The sequence below is a fragment of the Pseudonaja textilis genome, chromosome 5 (assembly GCF_049901715.1).
Source record: "Pseudonaja textilis isolate UNSWEBS1 chromosome 5, rPseTex1.2, whole genome shotgun sequence".
NCBI lineage: Eukaryota > Metazoa > Chordata > Lepidosauria > Squamata > Elapidae > Pseudonaja > Pseudonaja textilis.
The window spans coordinates 71,078,359-71,091,114 of NC_141994.1; the positions used below are offsets into that span (position 1 = coordinate 71,078,359).

The 12,756-nt window shown below is 49.0% G+C and overlaps 1 protein-coding gene across 3 annotated transcripts in view; it reads left to right on the top strand.

Annotated features, from left to right (window-relative positions):
• The window catches only part of MKLN1 (muskelin 1), a 97,874-nt gene that overhangs the window by 69,799 nt on the left and 15,319 nt on the right, over positions 1-12,756 (top strand). For all 3 annotated transcript variants that reach the window (XM_087935343.1, XM_087935344.1, XM_087935345.1), the window contains one exon: positions 954-1,083. In XM_087935343.1, the coding sequence (XP_087791469.1) occupies positions 954-1,083 (130 nt within the window). The remainder of the gene's footprint in view (positions 1-953; positions 1,084-12,756) is intronic.

The following is a 12,756-nucleotide window of genomic DNA, read 5'->3' on the forward strand; positions in this document are numbered from 1 at the left end:
CGGGCCGCAAAGAAAAAAAAAATAAAAAAAAATGGCGGCTTTCTTCGCCTTCGGTGAATGCTGCTGGGATCAGGGATCAAGGACACAAATGAAAGAAGGGGAGGGAGGAAGCAACCAAAGCCCGTCCTGCTCTCCGGCTCAGCGGCTTCGGTTCTTCCTGCCTCGTTCCTCTCTCAGTTCTCTCTCGCTCCTCCACCAGCCCAGGAAGAAACTGCTTCAAAGAGCCGCAGGGTGGCTTTTCCTGTCGGCGCAGCTCCTCGAGCGCTGTTCACCCCACGCCGCGCCGCGTGTTCAATCCAGTGCTCGTTCTGCCTGCCTTTGTTTCTGGTTGTTTCGGAGCAGCTTCGCCTCTTTACTCAGCCGAAGCTGCTCCGAAACAACCAGAAACGAAGCAGGCAGGCAGGCAGGCAGAACGGAGCACTGGATTGAACCGCGGCGGCTGTGTGGGGTGAACGGGCGCTCGAGGAGCTACGCCGACAGGAAAAGCCACCCTGCCGGCTTCTTTGAAGCAGTTTCTTCCTGGGCTGGTGGAGGAGCGAGAGAGCGACTGAGAGAGGAACGAGGCAGACACCTGAGGGATAAGGCTGAGGGAGGCGGGGCTGAGAGGCGGGGCTTCTCAGCCATCCTGCAGGGACTTGTCCTGAGCCTCCCTGAACTTGGCGGCTTGCTGGCAGACATTTTATTACCCGACTAGGTAACAACATCAGATGTTATCTAGTCAGGTAATGAAACGTCTGCAAGCAAACCACCAAACTCGGACTCTTCCCCTCCCCTCCTAGAAAAAGTGTCTCTCTCTCTCTCCCCCACCCCCACCCCGGTCCTTGAAAAAGTGTTTCTGCGTGAAACTGGTCCCTGGTACAAAAAGGGTTGGGGGCCACTGTTCTAGATCACACCTAAAAACTTCGTGCGATGAACGACACGGTGTATATCTTCCTTTTTCCTCTCCCTTCTAGAAAAACCGTTGCCTGTATATGTTTGGCGGACAAAGGTCGAAAACGTACTTGAACGATTTTTTCAGTTGCGACGTGGACAGTGACCACGTGGACATCATCTCGGATGGTACCAAAAAGGATTCAGGGATGGGTAAGACAGCACTTGGTTTTAGTGGCTGGGTCAGGAATTCTGGGAGTTGAAGTCCACAGATGTACAGAGAAATCCAGAGATGTTCAGAGAAGAGCAACAAAGATGATTAGGGGACTGGAGGCTGAATGGTTGCAGGAATTGGGCATTTAATGAAAAGGAGGACTGTAGCAATACAGGCAGCCCTCGACTTAACAGTTCATTTAGTGACCATTCAAAGTGTCAGAATGCGCCCAGTGTGACTATGCGAGACAACCAAGGAGCCAATACTATAAACAGAGGTTTGTATTTAAGTATTGGTTTTATCTACAAGGAATACAAGAATACATACAGGTAGTTTAGTCAGACCTCAAACAAACAGCAATCAGCAATTATAGCACGGAAGCACACACGGGGAGAGAGAGATATATGCCCCAACAGGGCCTCTTATTCTTACAGGCTCTTAAAGTGATATCAGCCCCCAAAAACCTTGCTGACTCATTCCCAGTATTACATCATCGTAGCAGCTGGTCAGCTCTTGAGGAGCCTCTGTGGCACAGTGGTTAGAGTGCAAATCCCACCAGGCCTCAAGGTTGACTCAGCCTTCCATCCTTCCGAGGTGGGTAAAATGAGGACCCAAATTGTTGGGGGCAATATGCTGACTCTATAAACCGCTTAGAGAGGGCTGTGAAAGCACTATAAAGCAGTATATAAGTCTTAAGTGCTATTGCGGTTGCTAAATCATCACTCTTGACACAAAGTTACAACAGCACTGAAAAAAAATTTTTTTTACACGTACGAGCAGGGGTGGGCTTCAAAAAATTTAACAACCTGTTCTCTGCTCAGTTGCTGGGTGGGCGTGACCATGTAAGTCGGCCTCCTGCACCACCCTGGACCTGGGAGCGAATATGTGCTGGGTGGGGGGTGGGGAGCCTTTTCACCACCCCTTGTCTCTGGACGATCTCAAGAGGCTGGAAATGGGCCCATTTCCGGCCTTCTGGAACTTCCGGGAGGCTCGTTTTTCACCCTGCCCAGGCTCCGGAGGCTATCCTTGAGACTCCAGGAGTACGAAAACAGCTTTCCCAGGCTCCAGAGGCTCTCTGGAGGCTGGAAACAAGCCTACATCCAGAACTTCCAGGAGGCCCGAGTTTTTTGCCGTCCTCAAGCCTCCACATGGGCCCTGCACTTACCTGAGATCCAAAATGGGTCACACAGGGATTCCTGACGGGTGGGGCGGGGCGGGGCCAGCTAGGGGTGGGATTCGCCATAACATTAACAACTGATTCGCATGAAGCGGTATGAACCAGTAGAGCCCACTCCCTGCTTATGAATGTTGCAGCATCCTTATAGTCACATGATCAAAATTCAGCCACTTGGTGTTGTGGTTCGCCGGCAGCCGGTGCAGACGGAGGAGGGTCCTGCGTCTGGTGCAGAAATGGGGCCAGGATCTTCTGGGAGTGGGGTGCTGCCTTCGGAGCCTTTGGAGTCTGGCAGCAGCGAGGCAGAGGACCCCGGGGAGCCTGTTCCCAGTGTGTGCGTGTGTATGCGCAGAGCTGCTAGAAGGCAAGATCAGCTGAGACAAAAGGGGTGACTTGGGAGTAAGGCTGGGAGGTGATTGCCCCTCCCATAGGGGATACAAGTCAGGCCAAGATGACAAAACCTTTGCAGGAAGCAAAGTAGTTCGATCAGTTCCAAGTCATCCTTGAAGCTCTTTGGTATTTCAGTTGGTTTTTCTTGTACTTCGGTTGGTTTCTTCTCTAGTTCATTCGAGACTTCTGTTTTTGGCAGCACTTCACAGAACTGAAAGGTGGGTGCTTATCTTGGGGGATTATTTAAATTAATTCCGGCTGGGAATGACAACAATTCCCAGCGTTGCAATAAACAAAGCCTTGCTTTTAAAATAGCTGTGTGTGTAATTACGATTTAGGAAGCTTGGGTCAGAACACTTGGCAGCTGACTCACATTTATGACGTTTGTAGGGCCCTGGGTTCATGTGATCACCTTTCACGACCTTCAGACAAGCAAAGTCTGTGTTCACTTAACTGTTATTCACTTAAGGATTGCATTTAGTTAAAAAAAACGTGGCAAGAAATGTTGTAAAATGGAGTAAAACTCACTTAAATGTTTTGCTTAACAACATATATTCTGGGCCCAATTGAGGTTGTAAGTCAAGGACTACCGGTATTCCAATATTTAAGGGATTGTCACAGAGAAGAGAGGGGCGGTCAACCTCTTTTCTAAAGCACCTTGAAGGCAGGACAAGAAGCAACGGATGGAAACTCATCAAGGAGAGAAGCAACCTGGAATTAAGGAGAAACTTTCTGACAGTGAGGACAATTAACCAGTGGAACTGCCTGCCACCAGAAATTGTGAATCCTCCAACACTGGAAGTTTTGAAAGAAGAGATTGGACAACCATTTGTCTGAAATGTTTAAGGTTTCCTGAGCAGTGAGATGGCAGGTTTCCTGAGCAGACAATAATCTGAGCAGTGGGTTGGGCTAGAAGACCTCCAAGGTCCCTTCCAACTTATTCTGAATTCTGAGCTGGGCCATAGTTGCCCCATTCCTGGGTGTATAACAACCTTTTGAAACAGGACAGGATTAGGAAGGAAAAAGGCTTGTTTTGATAAAAGAGAATCTTCGCTCTCGGGTCCATTAAAAACGAAATGGTGGCGCAGCTTTTGTTTGTGTTGTTCCAGCAGTTCCAGCTGTGCTTTGGAACTGGCTGTCTTGTTTTGGAAAGCGAAGACTCCCAAAATCTACAACGATAAATTTTGACAGCGGAGAAACATCTGCTGCCTTTAAGCGAGAAGAGCCATTTGGAATGTTACTGTTGTTCCTCGTTCGAAACGTAGGCAAACCTTCCAGGTTTTCCTTACGTCGCTTAAATAAAATCAGATATTTATTCCCCTCTATGCACGCAGACCTGGCGACCGACAGAGACGAGCATTTTCTCATAACAAAGCGAAACCATCGCCTTTTCTTTCCGCTGGTCCCGGCGATTCCTCGGCCAGCGGCCACCATCCAGGCCCCAGGTTGCCTCTTGCTGGGCGAGACCGTCGCCAAAGTCGGCTTCGCCTCACTTGACGTCATTCCTTAGCCCGCCACCGTTAAGCAAATCGCTGCTGCGTTTCAGTTAGCAACACGGGTTGTTAAGTGAATCTGGCTATTTCCAAGGACTTTTTGCTTGCTTGGTCGGAAGTTCGCAAAAGGTTGTGTGTATGTGTGTCACGAAACCCCTGGATGCTGCAAACTGTCGTAAATCTGAGTCGGTCGCCAAGCCTCCAAACTTTGACCGCAGGGATGCCACAACGGTCGTAAGTGTGAAAAATGGTCACAACTTTTTTCCAGCGCCGTTGTAAACTTCGAACGGTCCCTATACAAGAAGTTGTAAGTCAAGGATTGGCCTGTATTTGCTAAAACTTGATGGAAGTGTTTTGCGGTGGTGACGTCCTACCCAAGCTTTTTTGCCCCATTAGAAAACCCATCTTTGGTGGCCAGAAGTCAAGAATGAGGAGAATTCTGGCCGTAAGTCCTCCGAAATCTCCTATTTTGGGGCGGGGAGGGGAACTTGGGTTTTCTGAATGAAGAGGCCGCAGCGACGTAACCTCCGTCTGCAGGGAGAGCTGATGCTGGTTTGCTTCCATCTTGGCCACCTGCGATGAGTTCATTTCTTGAGGAAAACACATCCGTCCTTGTGACCGACCAACCCAGCCAGGGTCCTCTGGCCAAACATCTTAGTTGCGCCTTGGATTTGGACAAAGAAGAAAAGACATAATTAGCTACCTTTTAAAAAAAGGGGGGGAAGAAAGAAAAGAAGAAGAAAGCGGGGGGGGGGGAAGCTGTTAGGCTGAATAGCGTCCTTTGTAGGCAAATGACTCATTTAGAAATCATGAATGAATAGAATTCTGGACCGTCCTCGGGTGTCGGAGCAAGTAAATAAACGGCTCTGAACATTTATTTCCCTTGTTTTGTGCAGGGAGATGTTAGAATGAGTCTTTCTTATAACCAGGAAGAACAAAAAAAACTCATTCTTTTGAAAGCCCCAAGCCCCCTGAGGAGGCTTCGGTTGCAGTAGCCCCGCTTGGTCTGGAAGTTTGACAGAAGGCAGCAGGTTTTCTCTTCTCTTCCTTTCCTCTCCTCAACCCCCCACCCATTGGATGAAGGAACGTCTTCAGAGTTGGGTCCAGAAAAAAGAGAGGGATGGGTGGAAGAGCGGGAGGAGACGGCCTTCCCCAACTTGGCACCGTCCAGAATTCATCCATTTCCCAGTTGTCCCAGCCAGTTGGAGATTCTGGGAGATGAAGAAGGGAGCGAGGAAGGAAGGAGGGAAGGAAAAGAGAGGAGGGGAGGAAGGAAAAGAAGGAAGGAAGGAAAAGAGGGTGTGAAGGAAGGGAGAGAAGGAAGGTAGGAAAAGAGGTGTGAGGAAGGGAAGGAAGGAAGGAAAGAGGGTGTGAGGAAGGGAAGGAAGGAAGGAAAAGAGGGTGTGAGGAAGGGAAGGAAGGAAGGAAAAAGGTATGAGAGAAGGAAGGAAGGAAGGAAAAGAGGTGTGGAAGGGAAAGGAAGAAGGAAAAGCGGTGTGAGGAAGGGAAGGAAGGAAGGAAAGAAGGTGTGACAAGAGAAGGAAGGAAAAAGGGTGTGAAGGAAGGAAGGAAGGAAAAGGTATGAGAGAAGGAAGGAAGGAAGGAAAAGAGGTGTGGAAGGAAGGGAAGAAGGAAAAGTGGGTGTGAGGAAGGGAAGGAAGGAAGGAAAAGAGGGTGGAAGGAAGGAAGGAAGGAAGGAAGGAAGGAAGGAAAAGGTATGAGGGAAGGAAGGAAGGAAAAGAGGTGTGAGGAAGGGAAGGAAGGAAGGAAAAGGGTATGAGAGAAGGAAGGAAGGAAGGAAGGAAAAGAGGGTGTGAGGAAGGGAAGGAAGGAAGGAAAAGAAGGTGTGACGAAGAGAAGGAAGGAAGGAAGGAAAAGAGGGTGTGAAGGAAGGGAAGGAAGGAAGGAAAAAGGTATGAGAGAAGGAAGGAAGGAAGGAAAAGAGGTGTGGAAGGGAAGGAAGAAGGAAAAGTGGGTGTGAGGAAGGGAAGGAAGGAAGGAAAGAGGTGTGAGGAAGGGAAGGAAGGAAGGAAAAGGGTATGAGAGAAGGAAGGAAGGAAGGAAAAAGGAAGGGAGGAAGGAAGGAAAAGGTGTGAGGAAGGGAAGGAAGGAAGGAAAAGAGGTGTGAGGAAGGAAGGAAGGAAGGAAAAGAGGTGTGAGGAAGGGAAGGAAGGAAGGAAGGAAAAGAGGGTGGGAAGGAAGGAAGGAAGGAAAAAGGTATGAGAGAAGGAAGGAAGGAAAGAAAAGAGGTGTGGAAGGGAAGGAAGAAGGAAAAGCGGGTGTGAGGAAGGGAAGGAAGGAAGGAAAAGAAGGTGTGACGAGAGAAGGAAGGAAGGAAGGAAAAGAGGGTGTGAAGGAAGGGAAGGAAGGAAGGAAAAAGGTATGAGAGAAGGAAGGAAGGAAGGAAAAAGGCGTGGAAGGGAAGGAAGGAAGGAAAAGGTATGAGAGAAGGAAGGAAGGAAGGAAAAGAGGGTGTGAAGGAAGGGAAGGAAGGAAGGAAAAAGGTATGGGGAAGGAAGGAAGGAAAAGAGGGTATGAGGAAGGAAGGAAGGAAGGAAGGAAAAGGATGTGAGGAAGGGAAGGAAAGAAGGCAAGTTCTACCTAATGTTTTGTTATGTCCATGTTCAGAGGCAGAGAAGACTTTTGACTGAAAGCTGCAGGACAGCAGGCCCAACTCGGTGTCTTTCCTTTGGTCTCCCGCTTGGGAAGCTTCCTGGAAACTTAGGAGCAGCCTGTTGGGCTCTGGACTCAGCTCTTGACTCAGAGGCGGTATTCAGCCGGTTCGGATCGGTTCTCGCGAACCGGTAGCGGAAATTTCGAATAGTTCAGAGAACCGGCCAATCCCACCTCCGGCTGGCCCCGCCCTTTCCTGTCCTTTTTTCCCACTTTTTTTTTTTAGCTCGGTGGCGGCATCTCACCCCTGACTCGATTGCATCAAGGGCGGTTTCTCTTTCAGAGCAGCGCCTTCCTTCCTTTCTCAACGCACAGCTGTATTCGGAGCGCAAGGCCCTTTTTTTTTTTTTTTTTGCCAGTGGGCTCAGGACCCACCCAAATCTTTCAATTTGGTGAATTTGACTTGGTCTCCCTGTACAGCTAGAGTCCCTCATTGACCAGAACTGGGACCGACTTCTCGGTCGCTAAGCAAGGCAATTTGTTAAGTGAGTCGCACACAAGTTTACGACCTTTTTGGGGTGTGTGTGTTAGGGTTGTTATGCAAATCAGGTGGTCATTAAGCAAATCCAGTTCCCCTCCCCTCCCATTTGACTCTCCTTGTGTGGGAAGCCGGCCGGGTATGTCACAAATAAGGAGCATGCATGACTTGTGGATGCAGCCACCGCTGTAAATGCATGCTCCAAACAGTCACTAAATGAGCTGCTGTAAGTCGGGGACTACCTGGGTATAAAATTCTCCCCACGGTTGACACTTATTCATAACAAAATCCCAAGTGTTCTTCTCTCAAGCTCTTGGTCCGTTGGACCTCTTGAGAAGGGGAAATGCTCCTTTGGGGAGAACTTCATAGCTTTGTTGCCTCAGTTTAACCGCTGTTGTGTTGTCGGGCTAATGTGCCTTCCCCACCTGTTGCCAAAAGGCAAAACATTTAAGATATTTAAAGTTTTGTTTTCTTTTTTTTCCCCTTTCCTTTCCTATGGTGGGTGGGAAGGTACCTAGCAATTTTTATGAGTGAGTTAGTAAAAATAGCAGGCGTGTGACAGCATCTTTGTATGAAAGCAGCTGTGAACGGAATTTGTTGGAAAATTAAGTGTGTGCGCTCTCTCTCTGTCCCCCTCCCTCTCCCAATCCCCCTCCACCTCTCTCCTTCTCCCTCTTCTCCCTGCCTTTCCCTCTCCCTTTCTCCCCCCCTCCTCCCCCCACTTCCGCTCTCCTCCCTCCCTCCCTCTTCTCCTCTCCCTCTCCTTCTCCTTTTTCTCCTCCCTTCCCCCTCTTCCTCTCCCCTCCTTCTCTCTCCCTTTCCTCCTCCCCCTCACTTCCCTTCCCCCCTCTCCCTCACATTCTCCCCAGCCCCTCCCCTTTCTCCCTCTCCTTCCCCCACTTCCTCTTCCTCCTCTCTCCCTCCCCCTCACTCTCCCTTCTCTCTCTCCCTTTCTCCCCTCTCTCCTTTTCCTCCTCCCTCCCTCCCTCTTCTCTCCCCCTCCCCATTCCTTCTCCCCTTTTCTCCTCCCTTCCCCCTTCCTCTCCCCCTCCTTCTCTCTTCCTTTCCTCCTCCCCTCTCCCTCACTTCCCCTCCCCCTCTCCCTCTCATTCTCCCCGGCCCCTCCCCCTTTCTCCCTCTCCTTTCCCCCACTTCCTCTTCCCCTCCCTCCTCTCTCTCCCTCCCCCTCACTCTCCCTTCTCTCTCTCCCTTCCTCTCCTTTTCCTCCACCCTCCCTCTTCTCTCCCCCTCCCCATTCCTTCTCCCCTCTCTCCTTTTTCTCCTCCCCCTCTCCCCCATTTCTCCCCCACTCATTCTCCCCTCCCCCTTTTTCCCTCCCCTCCCTCACTTCCTCTCCCCTTTCTCCTTCCCCCCTCCCTCTCCCTTTCTCCCCCTCTGCCCCCTCTCCTTTCCTCTCTCCCTCTCCCTCTCCCCTTCCTCCTCTGTCCCCTTTTCCCTCTCCCTCACTTCCTCTCTCCCCCACTCCCTCTCCCCTTCTCTCTTACCTTCTCCCTCCCTCTTCTGTCCTTTCCCTCCCTCTCCCTCCCTCCCTCCCTTTTCCTGACAACCCTTTCTGTTTTATATGTAAACATTGGACTCGGGTGTTTTCCTGTTTTCAGTTGCCTTGGCAGAGCACACCGTGATGCAAAATCGCTTCGGTTTTGAAGGCCAATTTTGCATGATTATGTCATGCAGTTTAGAAAGAGTGGCGTCCGTATTCAGCTTCCATTTCTGACCCCGTGGCCCCCCGGGGAAGCAGAACAGCGTCTCCTGCCTCTGCCAATACATTTATTCATTGAAGACAATAATTTAAAAAAAAGAGACTTATCATATTGGTTTTTGGATCGTAGCATTCCCCGGTCCTTCGCATTCGGCGTTGCTAGCGAGGGCTGGTGGGTGTTTTCTCTAAAGCACCTTGCCAAATATTTCTTTAAAAAAATAAATAAATCCCTATACACGTTTTTACGAGACCGTGACTAAAAACATCGCTCAGGCGTTTGCTTGGAGCTCCGTTCTGCAGAAAACGTTTTATTTTTAGATTTTTTTTTTAATCTCTCCTTTATTATTTTGTATAAATAATTTGATGAACATAACCTAAATCTCCGTCCTTCCCCTTCTCTATTTTCCCCATAACAACAATCCTATGAGGTGGGATGGGCTGAGAGAGAGAGGGAAGGAGAGAAAGAGAGAGAGAGAAAGAAAGTCACCCAGCTGGCTAAGGCAGGACTAGAACTCACCGCCTCCTGATGATTGGTCCAAAATCGACTTTGATGGCTAAGGCGGGATTAGAACTCAGTCTCTCTGAGCGATTGTCTCAAAAACCAACCAGCTGGTTTTGAGGGCTAAGGCGGGACTAGAACTCCTTGTCTCCTGGTGATTGGCCCAAATCACTGTGACAGGTTTGGGGTCTTCTTAAGTCAGAGGTCTCCAACCATGGCAACTTTAAGACTTGTGGACTTCAACTCCCAGAATTCTCCAGCCAGCTATGCTGGCTGGAGAATTCTGGGAGTTGAAGTCCACAAGTCTTAAAGTTGCCATGGTTGGAGACCTCTGTGTTAAGTGAACCATATGATTATTAAGCAAATCCGCCCCCTCCCCCAGGCATGGGAAGCTCGCAAATGGTGATCACATGACCCCGGGACATCAGGTGGTTTGCCAAGCCTCTAAATGTGGATCCTGTGACAGTGAGGACGCTACCATGGGTGCAAATGTCACTTTTCTATCCGTGCCACTGGAGCTTAAACAAACGGTTGTAACAAATATTAGGAGTACAGTAGAACCTCTCATCATGAACGCTTCTGACCATGACCAAATCAGGTTCTGACCAAACAAATGCACCATATTTTTTTTTGCGTGGCCGATTTCCCCTTCTACGCCATTTTTTTTTTTTTTTTTTTGTAAGCGCCAAATATCCAAAATTAGATTCGAGTCACAATCGAATTGGGTTGTGACCAAAGTTAGGGAACAAATTGTGCTCGTGAGCAGAGGTTCTAACTGTACCTATATTTGAATTCTTACAACAGATTAACAGAGCTGGAAGGGACCGTGTAGGTCATCTAGTCCAATGGTCCCCAACCAGTGGGCCGGAGGCCACTGGTGGTCCGCGAGAAAATGTTGGTGGTCCGTAGATAAATGTCACTCCCAAAGTACCCCCCCAAAGCAATCTAGGCTGCATGGGAACACAAGGCTGCACCACCCACATGGCCCACGGGAACACAAGGCTTGTGTCACTTGCACTGAGAACAACATGGAGTAGTGAAGGGAGAGGGGAAAGGGAGGAGGGGAGGAACTTGCCCCATTTGCCTCACACGCCTCACCTGGTCACTCCTCACCTGGTCACCGGGTTGCTTCTTTCCACTTCTTCCTTCTTCTGCTTTTGGCTGCACGCAAGGAAAGCAGCCGCCAGAACTGAGACTCCCAAAGACTCATTTCTGGCAGAGTTTGAAAAGAGAAAGAAAGACTTCTGCTGCTTCTGCTGCTTTCCTTGCATGAAGCCAAAAGTCTCTCTCTCTCTCTCCCCCCCTGAGAACGGAGCTGGAGATGGTATCCCATGATCCCAAATAAAGAATGATTGATCGGTAGGAAAATGGGGTGGGGAATTTTCCTGCAGACTTTTTGGGGGGGATTTTCCCAGGGTCTCTGGTCCGCAGAATTTAAAATTATGAGTTTGGTGGCTTCTCAGGTCCAAAAGGTTGGCGACTCCTGATCTCGTCCAACCCTCAGCCCAGGGAGGAGATCCTACCGACACCATTTCTGACAGATGGCAGTCCGGTCTCTTCTTGAAAGCCTCCAGTGATGGAGTTCCCATAACTTCTGAGGGCAACTTCTGTTCCATGGGTTGATTCTTCTCACTGTCAGAAAGTTTCTCCTTGTTTCCAGGTTGAATCTCTCCTTGTTCAGTTTCCATCCATTATTCCTTGTCTGGCCTTCGGGTGCTTTGGAGAATAGCTTGACCCCCTTTCTCCTCTCTGGGGCAGCCCCTCAAATATTGGAAGATGCTTTCCTGTCTCCCCTGGTCCTTCTCTCCACTAGACTAGACATGTCCAGTTCCTGTAACCATTCTTCATATGTTTTGGCCTCCAGTCCCCTAATCATCCTGGTTGTTCTTCTCTGCCCTCTTTCTAGAGTCTCAACATCTTTGTTATAGCATGGTGACCAAAACTGGATGCGGTACTCTAGGTGTGGTCTTACTAAGGCTTTATAGAGTGGTTATTAGTACCTCCCTTGGATCTTGATTGTATCCCTCTGTTCAAGCAATTTAGGATTCCATTCGCTTTTTTGTCTGCCCCCACGCATCGTGTGCTCATTATCATGGGGAGGAGAGAGGCTAGCTCTAACTTCAGGGCCACAAAGTTGAGAGATTGGGAGAATGCGGTTTGTTGTTTGATTGTTTGAGGATCCCGTTGGATAGGATTCCTTTCTCTTGTGGATCTCAGCTGTCTCTGTGTGTCTGTCTGGCCGAGGGAGTTGTGGCATTTGACAATACCCCTATAAAGGAGAATATTTGCAAGCTCAGGGTTGAGCGATGAGGGGGCTCCTCTCTCAGCGCCACCGTCAGAAGTACGTGCCAGTTGCCCAGCCTCTGGAGTTTTTTTGATCATGTGACTGCGGGAATGCTGCCACGGTTATACCCATGAACAAATGGTCATGGGTCGCTTTTTATCAGCGCCGTTGTAACTTCAGATGGTCACTAAAGGAACGATTGTAAGTCCAGGACTGCCCGTAGTCTTCCCCTCTGCCTCTTTTTTACAAAATAAAAAACCATGGTGTGTGTGTGTGTGTGTGTGTGTGTGTGTTTGTGTGTCTTGTCCACCTCTTGTGTTCATCAGGCAGCAAATCTAAACTGAGGAAAGGGAAAAAGAAGGCTTGCTCTTTTGTAATAGGCAAAGTTCTTTCCTTTTGTGCCGTTCAAATTTCCAGGCTGGGAGAAATGCAAAATGATTTGGTCAGCTGCGTTGAAAGTCAGCATCAGTTTATTTAATAGGAAGGCAGGTAAGAAATCTCACAGCGTCCCTAGGATTGATCTAATCTTGTGAGTGGAGAAACACTTTTTTTTTATAGCCTTCGGATCCTTTGATTTTGTAAGCGTGAAACTTTGAAAGTCTTGGATTGGTGTGTGTTTGTGTGTGTGAGGTGAGTTCCTGTCTTTTGATATTGGGATCTCTTCCTGGGATCTTGGTAATTGTTTTATTAAGTAGCGGTTCGTTGCATCAGGTTGCAATATCCCGAGTTTCCTGTTACGACGCTTGATTTGCCTTTCACAAGTTTTATAGCTTGCCGTCTATTTGATTTCTACGGGAAAGGATCCTAGCTGGTTTGTAGGGATTTTTTTTTTCCCCTCTGTATCTCATGCCTGTAATTTTTCTCCTTCCTTTGCTGTGAAAAAAGCAAGCTGGCTCCAAGCTATTTTCATAGCCCTCCTTGCCAAAGGCTGGGGGCCGATGGAGCCGACCCTGCCTGTGTT